This window comes from Trachinotus anak, unplaced genomic scaffold (genome assembly GCF_046630095.1).
Source record: "Trachinotus anak isolate AG129_WGS33_773 ecotype Australia unplaced genomic scaffold, CSIRO_AGI_Tana_v1 ptg000011l, whole genome shotgun sequence".
Classification (NCBI taxonomy): Eukaryota; Metazoa; Chordata; class Actinopteri; order Carangiformes; family Carangidae; genus Trachinotus; species Trachinotus anak.
In genome coordinates, this window is record NW_027273862.1 from 12,164,210 (window position 1) to 12,180,673 (window position 16,464).

General features: G+C 40.3%; 1 protein-coding gene across 2 annotated transcripts; it reads left to right on the top strand.

The window, feature by feature from the left end:
• Positions 1–6,057: 6,057 nt before the first annotated feature.
• eva1a (eva-1 homolog A (C. elegans)) lies at positions 6,058–15,418 on the top strand. Of its 2 annotated transcripts, XM_071490089.1 has the most exons (5): positions 6,058–6,793; positions 9,708–9,741; positions 12,503–12,677; positions 13,366–13,722; positions 14,363–15,418. In XM_071490089.1, exons 3-5 carry the CDS (start codon positions 12,575–12,577, stop codon positions 14,473–14,475), a joined length of 573 nt encoding a protein of 190 aa, XP_071346190.1. In that variant the 5' UTR covers positions 6,058–6,793; positions 9,708–9,741; positions 12,503–12,574; the 3' UTR covers positions 14,476–15,418. The 2 variants fall into 2 exon arrangements, with proteins under 2 accessions (XP_071346190.1, XP_071346191.1); XM_071490090.1 differs by lacking the exon at positions 9,708–9,741.
• The last annotated feature ends 1,046 nt before the right edge of the window (positions 15,419–16,464 follow it).

Genomic DNA, 16,464 nt, shown 5'->3' on the forward strand with positions numbered 1-16,464 from the left:
TGAAAGCAATTTCATGTCATTTCTTTCAAAAACATTTATCTGCTCGACTGCTTCAGCCTTTGTTCGCATCAACACCACCAGTCCACCTCCACCACCTCCACCAGAGAACAGACCTTTGCTGTTATTCTCATGTATGATATTGTTGAGTGAATACATAGTAATCACGATGCAATCATTTAAAAAAAAAAAAAAAAATTTCCCCCTACATTGAGGAGAAATTACATGTTTGTGTGGTAAATGTTGTGTATCTTGTCCAGTGCAGTAAATATTTGACAGTATTGTTAGTATAGTAAATATTTAGTTAAATGTATCACAAAGCCAGACCCAACTTCAAGGAAATTCAGGCAAGTCCAGCCACGGAGGCAGTGGATTTCAGTGTGGAGTTGTCAGTGCGCACCAATAGACCTCATTAAGTCCTTCTTCACCCTCCACTGACTCTGGGTCCACAGGAGCAACAGTCATTATGTAACCACACTGAGTGGCTGTGCGAGGGGCTGACAGCAACACACACAGCTGCGTAACTGAGTCGACAAAAAGTCAGCTGAACTCAACCTTCTGTGGCAGAGTGCCACGGTGGTAGTAATGGATTCAGTGCAGTGGGGACGTGGTGATATAAATGATCATAACTGATGGTAACTAATTCTTATGCATTTGATTTAATGCAAATGTGTCACAGAGAGAGCTGAACCACTATGGGCGGTTTTGATTTTCTACGACTTTAAATCATAGTTGTGAATGATAATCTTCAGTGGTGCTGTGCTAATCACAGCCGACAAATTCAAAAAAAGAAAGGGAAAAAAGGAAGGAGAAATAAGTTATACGTTTCTGGTAAGCAACATGTACAAGTCGACTCAGTTGAAATAAGAGACTGTGTTTGTGTGTTGCATTAATTTTATTTTGACAAAATTGGAAATGAGAGTATAGCCAAACGACTTGAAAAAAGTCTCCTGCCGTGATGCTTGTCTTATCTGCACGTAAACTGTGTAAAGGTCACATATGTCACATGTGACATGTGACATATGTGTCACATGTGGTAAGTACATACTCACATGTCTGTGAGTACGTACTTATTGTATGTATGTGTGCACCTGGGAAACAGTACCAGCCTGCGGTTCTCCAGGAGATAATTTACAGGTTTGAGAGCAGGAAACAAACCTGAGCATCAACCCTCAAATGTTTGTATTTAATACAGTGGACTTAATATACCAAAAAGCTTATAGCATGCAAAGGTTCTCACAAGCAAATATTCTGAAATAATTGTAATCCATGAATGGGATAAAAAAAAAAAATATGATTTCATATTTTAAATGGAGAGATCTGAGAATCCTTAACCCAAGCTAATGTAAAGGACTTCACATCCAACCTGCTAAATCAGTTTTTATATAAACAGTGGATTACATCACATTAATACTTGTATTTGAAAAGTAGTGTCTCGTAGCGACAAATGCACAAAGAATTATCCCCTCAGCTCTACAGCTGGTTTCAGACCTTTATTGGTTTGCTCCTCTTCCTCTCTCTGTCCTCACATATACAGTGTTTTAATACAGCTGAAATCCCTGCTCCCTCTACATTTTTTTCCTGTTTCTGTTGTCAGATAACAGAATAAATATAATATACTGACTGAAATGCGGCCCATTAAGACTACACGTTAACTTCCAGGCCATTTCAAAGCCAGTGACAAAATGAACACATGAATTAAAGACAGCAACGACCAATGTGGAAATAGTGGAACTATGATCACCGAACTCTTGTCATTCAGTCAGTCCGTCAGTCGTGGACTGATTGTAGGGTTGGCCCCACCGTTGCAGTCCACATGTGTAAAGTGAAGAATGTAGACCAAGATTTAGGAGTTGGTGTAAACCAAAAACACAGCAAACAGAGAGTGCGCATTGGAGTTACATTCATCAGGTGTTTCTCTTTGTACCCTCCTGACAAAAGATTTTAGTTACAGTTTGTGTTTCTCTCATGATATTGTACTAATTTTTATTTATAGTGTTCATGTGAAATTAAATTATAAATCATCTTTCTATAGAATTTTTTGCCTTATAAACAAACGTAGAGTTAAGTTTAGAGGTAGAAGATAGAAAAACAGAACGATGAGGCGTGAGTGAGATAAAGCATAAAAGAAAAGTGCAGTAAAGCAGGAGAAGAGCAGTTTAGAGGCAGAAGGAGGGGGAAAAAAAAGCAGAGACAGAACAAACACATATGGAGATACAGAAAGAGAGTATGGAAGAGAGAGAGTGACGTGCATGGAGGATGAGTCTGAGAGGCCCTCAGTTCCACTTGACTCAGTCATGGAAATGATTTGATTATCACCACATGAACAGCTGTCTTATGTAACACACACACACACAAAACACACAAAGAAATAACTCAAAAATAATGAGGGGTCTGTGCTCTGGCCGAAAACCTACTCTGATTAAAAGTGGCCTGTAGCAACAGAGAGACATCAGAGTAAAAGAATCCACATCTGAGCAGACCTACAGACAAGGTCAGCCCAGGCTCCTTCTCTGTGACGTGAACACGGCAAATTAAAATATGAATCCTCCTTTATGTCTTCATGTAGGAGATGGCAGTGTTACTATTCAGGATATAAAAATAAAGCACTTCTTATTGCCACTACCTCTTGAATTATTATTTGTTCAGTGGTGAGAGGTGTTCAGGTCCTTGAATTATATGAGTATAATATTAATCTATAATCATAAACGTTATGCTAACAATTCATCACATGACCCGTCTGCTTGTATATGAAAGGGGTCGGCGTAGTGATGAACCCACGGAGAATTCGGTTTTCCTGCAACTTTGCCGTTTTGGTTTCTTCTACCTCCTCTCATCACTGCTGTTTTCAGGGAGAAAAACTGACTGTACAATAACTCGACCTGCTCAGCACTGAACAGCAGGCGGGCAAAGTCAGCGACGAGCCAGTTTCTGCAGTTGGTTGACATTTTGTATGAAAGGTACTTATTGTGCATCAGACTAGCCTCTGTCAGAGTTTTATTATTATATATTAGATGAATATTACCAACACAATAAGTTGGAGCTCAATTTATCCATTTTGTAGTTGAAGTTATGATGATACTTATTTTGAGAGGAACTTGTAGCTCTATGTAACTAGTGCAACTATATGTACTCAAAGTTGTACTTACAGGATTAGGCTGATGATCTTTTTTTTTCACTTGAGCATGAGCTTTAAACTGGTTGCCAGTGACCAGGTGGGTTTTAAGAGCTGCAGCGCCTTCAGTTGTTTTTTTGTTGTTTTTTTTTTATGTAGGAAAATAGCAAAAACAACAGAAGAGACTTACTGGCCAAGATACTCACGACCGATGAGAAGCTCATTCTCTGTTTGGTTAATGGAACATATCATGACAGTAAGGCTGAGGAGACACGGGAGGGTTTCCTTCTATCTCATGAGGGTCGCCCTGTTTTAATCATTTAACCTGAAATATTTATCTCTCATAGATTTGCATTGAATTGAGTCTCAGAAATAAAAATATTCCGAGTCCATATTTTACGGGATGGTTGGTAACCCCAGTCTGGAGCGCATGTTTAGATCTATCAGTAAATATTAACTAGCCACTTTCATCCATTAGAAGCTGACCCTGTTTCATTTTCCGTGCTGACCTGAAGCTTCACCGTCGGTCATAAATAATGAAGTGATTTACCAGCGGAGCAAAGACTGCACTGGTGTGCAGGTCCAGTGTTCACACCCAGCAAGTGAAACGATCAACTGCTGTCCCTTGCTATTGCAGAGATGACTGACAACAGTTCCTCACATAACACACTACACAAAGTTTAGACTGTTAATATTTTATCACACTGAGCAGGAGGTGCAGAAATGGATGCAATATGGATAGTCAGTGATGCATATGTTATATATTCTGTATGTGGAACAAGGTTTAGATATATGAGTGTCTTTTTAATTTATCGGTAATGATGAGGAGATAATGGTGTCAATAAGGATTCTTAACAATTTGCTTGTTTTCATTACTTAACTTTCATCTATATTTTATTCTTCCCACAGACCTGGGAGAAGCATGGACTTCATAAATTAATGTCTGTTGTTGTTCCCTGTATCCAGTTCAATGTATTTTTAGCCAGGTTAGTCAGTAAGTCAAGTGGTCATCTAGACTGAAATATATCAACAAATATTGGATGGACTGTCATTAAATTTCCTGCAGTTTTTCCAGCAGCACCACCATAAGGCTGAGATTTTTGTTTTTGTGGTGAAATGTCTCAAAAACTATTGGATGGCTCACCATCGAAGAGCCATGGTAGAGACAAACATGTCAAAACCTCCACCTCCAGGGTCTGTTACAGATTTTAGATGTACAAGCACTCAGTTACCAGGTTATTAGTTATATCTTTGCAGTCAAATATGGCTCAATACAACAGTCATACAATCCATCCTATGATGTACAGTTTTGGTTTAATTTAGTTCAGTGATTTTATCATATTGAGAAGTGTTTCTTATTCTTATTCTTATTCTTATTCTTATTTCCCCCCTTATGTATGTAAATGGGGATGAACAAAATATCAGAAACACAACAATACAATGTGATGGAGACAGGAAGTAGTGCGAGCAAAGGCAACAAAGGTTGTTTTAATGGTGGTGAGAAGGATGAGGAGAGGACTAGGAAGAGGAGAAAGCAGGGAGAGGAAATGCTGAAGAGTATTTTCTGGATAACCTGGGACTATTTCTTATTAACCCTCTGACAGTGAAGAAGCTTTTCTACCTTTGTTTCACACCTAGAGCCTAATAAAGACCAAAACAACCACGAAGGAATTACTGTACTGTCCATCATTGAGAGGTAAAATGTGCTGAGACTTCAGATGGTGCGGACTGAAGCCCGTACGGCATCACAATCCTTTTGAGTGATATTAAATGTTGTAGAAACAGTTCATTGAAGCCTATACAAGCTCTACAGAGGCATGTGTTTAGCTGTTGATTCAGTGTTTTGTAAATGAATTGGAATGAATATGAGGGAAAATCGGTCCACCGACACTGTGTGTGCAGAGGGTCCACACTTTATTTCCACACCTGGTGAAGTAAAGACATTATATTCACAGCTAACAAGGCTAAAGGCAATAATATTATATGGTAATAGTTTATAGTTTATATGTCTATATGATAGGATGTTATATAGTAATATTCTACCTGAAAGCAAGGTTTTAGCAAATATGCCTGCATGGTGTTTTTTCCTTTTTCATGTACCTGTTGAGAGCTGTTGTCCTGGATAACTCTGTCAGAGCTCGACCAGAGGCAGCAGGGTTTTTCAGGCTTTCCCTGTTGCATAACATCCGCACAGAAATAATCTGGCAAGACGACAGGTTGACTGATCAATTTTTCATAAACTTTATCTGTTATAAAGTTATTTTTAGAAAACTGTTGACTTAACTCTAAAACATCATTCCCATACTCCCATAGAATTCAGTGAAGCACAAACACACAGACACGCTCACACACGCATACAGTACACAAGGTCGTAGCACAAACAACAACAACAACAACAGCAGCGGGTGTGAACATGCAACAAAAAAGGTGAATTCTCAAACACAGCTGAATGAAATCCTTATTCTCATAAAGAATACTCAGGCTTATGTGTCTCTTTTTCTGAGATTTAATCTGTTCATACAAAAAGGTTAATATGCTGCACACTTCAGATTGTATTCCTGTGTCTTTGTTGTCACTATTTGTTGGGGTTAGAGCACTTTTTAGATACAAAATGAAAAAATGTGTAACATCAGTAATATCATATGTAAAATATAACTCATTTCACATGGTACATTTACACAGGGGCACATGTGGTTTTTCAATGTGACACATGAAATATATTTTCACATGTGAATTGTGAGTTTTGACATGTGTGTTTTTTTGTGTTTGTTTTTTGGCAGTCTATTTGCCTTCTTGTGACTCTCTCGCTCTCTCTCTCTCTCTCTCTCTCTCTCTCTCTCTCTCTCTCTCTCTCTCTGTCCTCCCTTTCTCCCTCCTCCCTCTGCTGAATGCTGTGCATGAAAGACAGAGAAAGAAACCAGGAGGACAGATTTATCTGTGTGTGTGTGTGTGTGTGTGTGTGTGTGTGTGTGTGTGTGTGTGTGTGTGTGTGTGTGTGTGTGTGTGTGTGTGTGTGTGTGTGTGCGCGCGCGTGCGTGTGTGAGAGAGAGAGAGAGAGAGAGAGAAAGGGATGCAGACGTGTGGCAGAGACAGAGGAGAGAGATTTGGTCGACCTGTCGGGGTCTCTCATGTCACATCTCTGCCCTTGGGACCTGACCTCTGTCTTCTTGTCTGGAAAATAACCTGGAAAAACTAAAATGGAATATTGGAAAACTCCACTCTGGAAAACAGGCAGAGCAACATCCCTCCTGCTGCTGCTGCTGACTCAAAGAAAGAAGATGAACGAGGAAAGAAAAAAAAGAAAGAATGACCGAAAATTTTAGCCTGTATCTGTATAAGAAAGTGAAGAGGAGACAAAGGCTTGCACACATTGGCCTATCTGACAACTGGGGGAGGACACGCAAGATTTATACATATAATTATACTGTTAGAGTTTTTTTCTTCTTTGAGGGAAAGGCAGAGAGCAGAGAGGAGAAAATAGGAGAGGAGAGGAAGGGAGGAGAGAGTAGAGAGCAGAGAGGGTAGAGGAGTACAGAGTGGAGCAGTGCAGAGCAGAGGACCAGAGCAGAGAGGAGGAAGGAGAGGGGAAGAAGAGTTGAGGGAGGAGAGGAGGAAGAAGATGAGAAGAGGAGAGGAGTAGGAGTAAACACACTCCAGATGGGATCTTGGCATAAATGAAATGTAAGTATAAACATTGTGTTTGCATGTGGTGAGAATTGAACATGATGCTGCTGCTGCTGATTTTGTTGCTGCTGTCGTCTCTACTGATGATCATGACGATGTGAAGTGTAGTATGTTGTAGGGAGTCTCCCCTGTCTTTGCTCTGTTACTGTCTGTCTTTACTTCTTCTTGCTGTAATTCTCTCTGAGTCTCTGAGAGCATTTTAAAAAAAAATCTGTTTTCATACTTTACTTCTCTTTGTCTCTACTCTCTCTGCAGGTCGTGTTAGATAGTAACAGCACAGCAGAGGAAGGAAAGGCCAGTGTCACATCGTATTAGCATTATACATGCACGCACACACACACACACACACAGAGCAAGAGAGATACTACACCTAAAAGTGTGATGAGCACATGTGGAGGATGTGTGTTGGAATTGCCTGTGTATTTCCTCTTCTGTGTGTGTGTGTGTGTGTGTGTGTGTGTGCGTGCAGGCATACAGTGTGAGCTAAGCTGAAACAGGCAAAGGAACTATACAGGCTTCTTAACTACATGGAGAAAAACAAAGAGCTATTGTGCCACATAAGAATTTGGCCAGACTGCACAGAGGAAGATCAGTGTCTCTGGAAAAAGAATTAGGAAGGAAAAGTATCGTGCACTTATACTGTTGGCACGTTGCATGTAGACCTCGGTCATGTAGCAGAAAAAAGAAGCTTGGATTGTGCCACACAGGGCGATACAATAAGCTGCTTTCATGCTAACTAACTTAACTCTATGAATCGTCCCTGATGCAATAGACCTGAGCCACTCAACGCTTCATGTAGTTTAAGCCGTGTTTAAGAGAATAGTTGGACATCGTCAGATAACGAAAGCTTGCTTGCTTTCTTGCTGAGAGTTAGATGAGAAGATTGATGCCATTCAGGTGTGTGGGATAAATATGAAGCTACAGCTGATTAGAGAGAGATAAATTGTGAGAAAGATCCTCTCATGCGTGGCCATGCCATCAGTGTAAACAGCTCCTGTTGTCTAGACTGCTGGACAGGGTGTGATTGACTGTAATGAGCTGGCTGCAGTCCAAGTGTTTCACACTAATGTCATTACATAACTGTGACGCTCAGCTGCATGATAGTGAATCAAGGCATGATTTTCACTACGCTCACCTGTCGTGACACTGATGGAGATCAGTCACGAGTTCTCAGCTCAGAAGTGTTTGTAAAGGTTGTATAAAGGCAGGTACAGCATTAAAACAAAAGGATGAAAGCAGCTTTTATTTAGGAAAAAAAAGTGATTAATGAAAGACTAAATAAAAAATTATGTTGTGAATATACTAAACTATAAATTATTTGTGATGTCACAATGACATGCTTTTAGCTGGAACAAACTGTGAACCAAATTGTCAAATCCAAAAGAGAAAGAGGGAGTAAGAGGAAGAGAGAAGGGCAGCAGCGTCCTGCAGCATTTACACACAACATCACAAAATGACCCTGACAGCCAGTGAATTTAGAAGTGCTTGGAGGTTGTGTTATGTTTGGTTGTGTTATGTTGCACTGCAATGTCATGCGAGTTGTTGTCGTGTTGTTGTCGTGTTGTTGTCGTGTTGTTCCCTCTTGCACTTGCCATGTTGGTTCATTGCTTGTTGTTGGTTTTGTAACATAGTAACAGGCCTGAGGTGTGATTTTAATGCTACTCGACATCTAAGGATGAGACAAATTTATTTATTTAATTTATTTTGTTTTGGGCGCATACTTTCAAAAATGTGACAGATAAAATGCAGATTTGTTCCACAGTGTGGTTTTGGTTTTAACTAACAGGTCAAGAGTGCTGCACCTTCTGTTTCAGAGCTTTTACAGCTGAAAGCATCCTCAAAAATTAGGCTAGTTTGATGTTGTGTGAGAGCACCATCCATTTTTTATCTGTTGAAGGTTCGACTTCTGCCGTGTCTTTACAGCTTCAGCATGACAGAAGAACCTGCAGGTTCTGACATCTTCATACTTCCGCTCCTGAACATTGTGTAATTTTTGAAGAGGGTGTTTTCATGGTGAGATACATTTACAGTTGTTTGTCATGAAATCTGCTCTGTCTTCAAGTAATTAGGCATGTTTCCAATCATTAATAAAAGGTTTAATGGGGAAAAAGCTCATAAAATGGGAGAACACATTCACATGTAATGAGATGTGTTTAAAGTTGTCATCTGGGGAAATCATAACACATTTATGAAATCAAGACACTTCTACGAAACCCTTTTAACCCTTCTCCACTCTGTGTCTGTGCTTTCATAACAGGATTAACACAATGAAGCTTCACTCACATCTGCACAATTTAATTTTATTTAGAGGAAGTGATAAAAAAAGTGTTGGATGAGGACATTATGAAATGTTAGTGAAGAATGTCACTCATACAAATCTTGCCAAGGGGCTTCACGAATTTTCTGTGTAATTAGAGTCGTGCTTCAAGCACAGTTCAGTTAAGTGCCGCTCAGAGCATATGTGCCGAGATTGCAGAGAAGTTCATGTAATACAATTTTGCAGATAAAGAGAATAAAAGTAACACAGATGTCATTTATCTTTGAAAACGATCAAAGGGGGGGGGGGGGGGGGGTTCATATTTGCAACATTCCAGTGATGATGAACCCAACAAGTTATGATAATATAAACACTTGCTCTTACACTATTACACAACACTGTAACTACAGTGAGTGATAGTTGGTCATCAGCATCCTCCTCCGTAAGAGGATGGAGCTGTGATTAGCAGGACGAGCTGATGTAGACAGGTTTATTTCTGGAGCAGCAGAACTCAGTCAGTCAAACTGCATCATCGACTAAGCAATAAATATATTTCATAAGAAACACACAAAGTCTCAGTGGCTAAAATTTTACAGTATGTTGCAGCTCAAGCAAAGACAGATTTTTAACTTTTTTATATTAGATTTTTTACAGGTCTGAAGAGGAAACACTACCTGGTATTTAACAGGTAAAGGTTGTGGTTTTTGTAGCAGAAATTTGTTTTTTCTTTTGTCCTAACTGACTAGTCATCTTGTGACCCCTCTGATTTATTGTGTGGGGCCCCTGAACCACGAATTTAGGTCTATTACAGCTGAGCTGATCAAGCCAAGCTCCTCCAAACATCATCTGTTTTAAATACTTCAACTCTTGTGTGCTGGGGCATGAAGAAATGCTCAGGTAAGATAAAAGATGAAAAACCTGATTAGTCCTCTTATTAGACTGTGGAGCCTTTTGGCTGAGCAGGTCAGGTTAGAAAGGAGTTAAGTAAGAAAAGCAGACACAGTGGAGTCTCCGCTCTCTCCTTGCACCCTCACAATCCTCCTCTCCTTTCACAGGATGAAGGATCCTCCTGGATCTTCTCCAGGTTTTCAGCTCTGTTACTTTAATTAGTTTGCAAGCCAGAATGACTTGCTCTCTCTACCCTCCCCCCTTCAGGCATCTCCCTCACTCTCTCTACCCTCTGACAATCTGGACCCTAAGATACCGTGCATTTACATCAAAACCATCAAATAAGCAACACACACACACACACACACACACTGAGGGTATAATTCTGAGTATTTATGGGGGAGTTCCAGTAGAAGTAACAGTCTACATGTCTAGACACAATGCTGTATAGAACTATTTGTCTCTGTCTCCACTCTGCATTTAACCTGGGTGCTGCAAACCAGCTCAGGCAATAAGTGCTGTGGTATGTGTCAGTGGTTGATGCTGTGTATTTGTCAGAGCCAAAACACAGCAACAGCAGCAAAAACAAATAACTCTTAATGCTATAAGTCAGATTTTTTTTGAGCCCATGATGGACATTTACACTTACTGAGCATCAAACATGTTACACTGGAGAAAAGCAACATGACAGAGTCTCCTGCAAGACTTTTGCCTCAGCCTTAAGTCTTCAGTCCATGACATCAGCTGGTCTGGACACTAACATCATGTCTGTATAATACCTCTATGCCTGCGCATGTGTGTCCACCACCAAGGTCAGCTACTTGATCTGAATGATTGTATTTACAGTCTACAAAGTGTACGTTGGCTGATAGCTCTTTGTGGCCACCTAGTGGTTAGAGGATAGAAATAAACCCAGTGACCAACCTCTTTACCTTCACTTGACTCCCAGCAAGCGAACCAGCAAATGACAATTGAAAATTTGTAAATCACCACTTTCATCAAATTTACTAATTTGGCTAAAGTGATGATTAAGTGATTAATTTGCAAGTGTCCAATCTAACACACATTTTGAGAATATGAGAGGAAACCTAGCATTTGAAGACAGAACATACAACAACAGCACACTGAGGTCAGGGCAGGGAACTAAACCTGCACCAGGCTACAATGTTTATTACAACTAACGGGGGTCACTTACTACCTGACAGCTGTGGGAGATAGTAGGACTTAGGAGGGCAATTGGTTACTTTGTGTAGGATCAACAATCTGAAGCTCCCTTATGTAAATTGTCAAAAAATGATGCTATGTGTATTTATCTTAAACACACAGTGTGCAAGTCCAGAGGAGGTAGATACACCAACAAGTTGCTGCACTTACAAAGCTGACAAAAGTCTTGCAAAATTCGATCCCCTTGTGTCTGACTTCTATCATCATCATTATCCTGTCTGTCTCTCTCTCTGTATTTTACAGCTCTTTTTGTAATCTTGGTTTGTCCCCTGGATTTTCATTTCCCTCCATTTCCATACACTATTCTCAAACTAATCTTTATAGCTTAGTGTAATTTTACTTTGCACAGAATACTGTTTATATGTCTGTTGTATTTGTTGTACTGGTACTGTAAAGACTTTGTGTCTCCAACATGAGTGTGTGAAAGTGTGCGTTTGTGTCTGAATAGCTGTTTTATTACTTTGTGTATGTGAATAATGTGTACAATCAAATATTGGTGTTTGACTGAGGGGGAGGAGCCGCTCAGATTTGTCAGAGGGGTGAATGATTCATGGTTGTTATTCTTCTAAACCTTGCAGACTAACTGCTCAGACATGTTTATAAAGAGGGGGAAACTGAAAAGCAAAGTATAGATTGAGGGCTAAAGCATCAAAGTTTCCAAAGTACTCTATAATCAACTTGTCTTGCCTCCATACGTTTTTCATTTGCAGACAAATAGAAATTATTTGTGATAAATTCTTTATATGAGCATATTTCTTAAAGCACAACATTGCATACAGTCATAGAGTCTGTCTCAATTTAATGAGCATGTTTGCTTTCCCTAAACAATACTGACTGAGTCCATAATCACAAGGCTTCAAAAACCTCTACAGAGTAACAGGATTACTGTCATTAATGAAATTACTGTCATTTCATTAAAATTTGTATATTTTTATATAACACCATCACTAGGTGACTTCTTGTTTGATGTTTTAGTCTATGATTCTAGGAGTTGACTTTGGCAAGGTTGTAGGCACAAAACCTGAATTCATATAAAGATACTAATTACAATGACAGGCAATGTTAATATAACTCAATCCTAATGCAAAACTAAGTGTTTTTATCATGGATTTAATTTTTATGTTTTGGGTGTGAATTTACAGGTAGAAGAAGAGTGTGTAGCATTTTGCCATACATTTAGATTCTATGTAAATACTTTTTTTTTTTTTTGGGTAAATGATGATTTGTCATGTTTCTGCCTTTTCCCTTTACCCTTCTCTTCCATTTTCTTTCTTTCCGCGCCACTATCATTTCTCACAACTGTCTCCTCACTTCCGCCCCTCGATCCCACACTCTAGGGGAGTCATGAGGAATGAAGTCCACTCCAGGATAAACCCCAGGATCCATTAAGCTCCTCTCATCCTCAAATCATGAGCGCTCCAACGACAGGAAGCCCAAATATGGAGGCAAAGGTGGTCTCCCAGGAGATGGCACTGCTTAGCAACATACTGGCAGCTTACACCTTCATTGCAGGTTGGTCCAATCAGAGTCACCGTTACAGGACTGTGAGTGATCAGACCCTACAACCCTTCTGCTAAGTTTTAAGAAGTAAGGAAATTGCACTTGTTCTGTAGCTCCCCTTTTTTCTGAGGATCCTATGAATTCCCCAACAGACCTTATTGGGGTTGTGGCCCACACTTTATTAGCAAGGTGACCAAATTATCTTCCAATTACTTTCACAGCCCAAAGATCAGTCTTGGATTTGAAGAGATCAGTGTTATAAACATTTGAAATTTGGAACAGGAAAAAAAAGATACCTATTGTCGCCAATTCTGAAAAACCAAGGTGAGGCCAAAAAATTAGACGGTTTAGATTAAAGACGCAGGAATAAACAGCTCAGCAACAGGTCCACATGTCTCTGGCAGCGAGAGGTGAGCAGGGAACAGGCAGCAGACAGTTGGCTGTAGTGGCTAAAAGACCACATAGAAAATCAGATAGAAAACAGGGGTTTAAGATCAGGTGGAGATCAGCTCAAAAGACTGGTGGACAGGTGAGGGTTGGCAGGACTTAACACGACAGGACATGGAGAGAGCAGAGGAAGAGAAAGAAGTGGGTACAGAGGAGGAAGAAGATGAAGATGGAGCAGCAACTGATGTATTCATTGTAAACTTTTACAATTTTTCATTCACCCTTTCTTGCTCTCTCTCTGTCTCTCTCTCAGACCAACCTGAGCGGACAGCATTGGTGTTTCTGGGTGGTGTGTGTGTTGGCCTTCTTGTCACACTCTGCGCCATCGTCTTCCAGATACACTGTCGAGCAGACTGCAGCTATGGAAACAGTAACAACCCTCACCATCGCCACAGGAGCAGGCATCATCACCGTCGCCATCACAGCTGTCCCCACCATCAGCTCGGTGACAGTAATCCAGACAGCACTGCTGTTGTTGCGTCTGGAGGGACCGGGCCTGCTGGGGACAGCGAGTCGGAGGAGTGGGATGATATGACTGAGCTGTCGGCACGACGGCGCAGACGCTTCGAGAGAGCTCTGCTACATGCCACCATGTTCACATCAGCTGAGGGTACCAAAACACACAGACACACTCAAAAGTCATGAGACCATGATCTATTTTAATAGGAGAAAAAATCAAAACATTAAAACAACAATCATATGAAATATATATCACACTGATGCCTCAAGTGGCACAAATGAAGACTTTTCAGATTTTTTTGTTGTGGTTTTTGGGCGATTTGGCTGATCCCAACCTTGCAAACAGTGTGTATCACGGTCAGAAAAATGTTACATGATAACACAAATTTGCTTTACCAAATTTACCAGCTGGTCAACGAATGCCATATCATACAATCAGCATCTACATTTACTGTCTGAACTGGAAGTTAGACATATATATAAGGTGTCCTCAGATACTGTAGTCATCTGTTGTCTAAAAATGACTTTTAAAACTGCGGACAAACATAGCTGAATATTGCCTTTAAACTATTAAATAAAACATTTTTATTTTAAATTTTTGTATAAACATATTTCAGTATGTCAGTGCACCTTTATCCACACTCACAGATGCTCTGTTTGTCTTTGTGAGGACAACTGCCAGACATACACATACTTTAAAATTGAACATCTTCTCAATAGTGATGTGCAATTTAATGTGTGTGTGTGTGTGTGTGTGTGTGTGTGTGTGTGTGTGTGTGTGTCGTCATCAGAGCTGGACCGAGCCCAGAGGCTGGAAGAGCGGGAAAGGATTCTCAGAGAAATCTGGATGAACGGACAACCAGACATCAGTACAGTCACCCAAAGCCTCAACAGATATTACTGACACATAATCAGTGAGACAGACGTGGTTGACATGGAGATGGACAGGCAGGTAGATGGATAAAGGATGAATTAATACATAAACAAATAAATAAAATAAAATAAAAAACACTGGGTGAAATGAACATAAATCATTGGTTTGGAAGTACTGTCTGCACTGCACCAAAGAGACTTACAGATCAAACTGCAACTGACAGCACGACGTGGAGCAGTCTAACATCTGAGCTGTGGTGGCTCAGCCAGCCAATACAGGATGACACTGAAGTGTTTGGAAGAATGTCTTCGTGCCACGAAAGTCCAACAAATAAAGACACAACAGGAACTATACAGAGGATGGCTTTGAAGGATTGCTGTCATCATTTGTTCAGATACCATATAGAGAATGAAAAGAAGTGGACTGAAACTCTAAGTGGACACAAATCCTGTGAGGTGTAACTGCTGCCATAGAGTTACTGTTGGTGGAAACTGTACAAGGGGTTTTATAACTTTTCACATTTTTAAACAGGTGCTTTTCAAAAACATGGAGCTAGTAAAGAGGAGGAGTAAAAGGCAAGGAGTGTATGGATTCAAATGTTAGTGATACTGTGTTGTTTCTCAGCTCACACTTGATTTGTTTTTAATTATGAGCTGAGAACTGGAACCTCATTGTACGATTAAACAGAAGGGAAGAGAAACACTAGCTCCATGCCAGGGTGGAGAACATACCGGTGCTTTTACTGCTGCAACTTTTCATCCCTAAATAAACTGATGAATGCACACTAACAGGAGCGGTTGTGGAGGTTAACAGCTGTAGGTGTTGTTGCTCATTTGGAGAGGATCATACTGCCTTTCTTTATTTGCCTGCTGTGGTAATGAGCTGGAAAGAAATTAATAAACTTTTATTCCAGGATTTTATTAACTCTGTGTTCTGTACATAATGTGAAGTAAAGTACTTCATTAAAATCAAATAGTGGCTCATATTTCAGTTTTTGGGTGCTTTGGGGTATTTTGTGCATATAGATTACGGGCAGTGGTAACAAAACAGACAGCATGTCCAGAGAACTGTGTTGCTGATGGAAAGCATTAACCAAGTGTAACCTAGAAATACCAAGGTATTTGCAGTCCAGGTCAGTGGTGTTTCAAAGGTGGAGGCAAAAATCCACCCTCAAGCCAAATTTTCTTTTTCAGTGAACAGGAAAGTTGTGGTGATGAGAACCAGCACTGGGTGTCCAGTACGCACTCTAGTTTTTCTACTCATACTGGCCCTCATTCACAACACTGTCTATATAATAATGTATAGCCATATGCAAGCAGCGACCCTCCTCTGGGTCACTGAGTCACTGAGGTGAATATAATGAGTCCAAGCAACAACAGGCACATGAGTGACCCACAGAAGGTATCACTTGCCAATCATGGAAAGCATTAGCACAGATATAAACATACAGACTGTTTTACAGCCCTGCCCATCATATGGTTGGATGTTGGGCTGGGCCTTGTTTGTTTGGTTGCTATATCGACAGAGACATATTTATCAAGCATTTCACAATCACTTTGAGGAATTGCACATAAAATTCTGCCTTCATGTCATCACTATGCATGTGCTCCAGATACTGGTAAACATCTTCCCACACACAAAACAACCTGGATCTCTGCGGCAGTGGGACAAGCAATAGTGCAGCGTGGTGCACCCTAACATTTATTTTCTGTGATAACCGTCACACTCCCCCTGGTGTCTACAAAGTGCCCCTGCTCCCCGGGCCAACCCCCTTTGAGATCACACCTCATTATTTACATACACCTGGAAAAGCCCAATGGAAACTTTTATATAATATATAATAAAATAAAAACATCATATTCACAACCATTGCCACTGTTGTACTGTCAATAACTTTATCATCACAAGGATGAGTTAAAGCTCACTGATGTGGCTTTAATTTTTGCTCCATGACTTTAGCTCAAGCACACAGCTGTTGTGCAGAAAAATGTTCCCTGTGTCCTCCAGTGAGAGGGCATG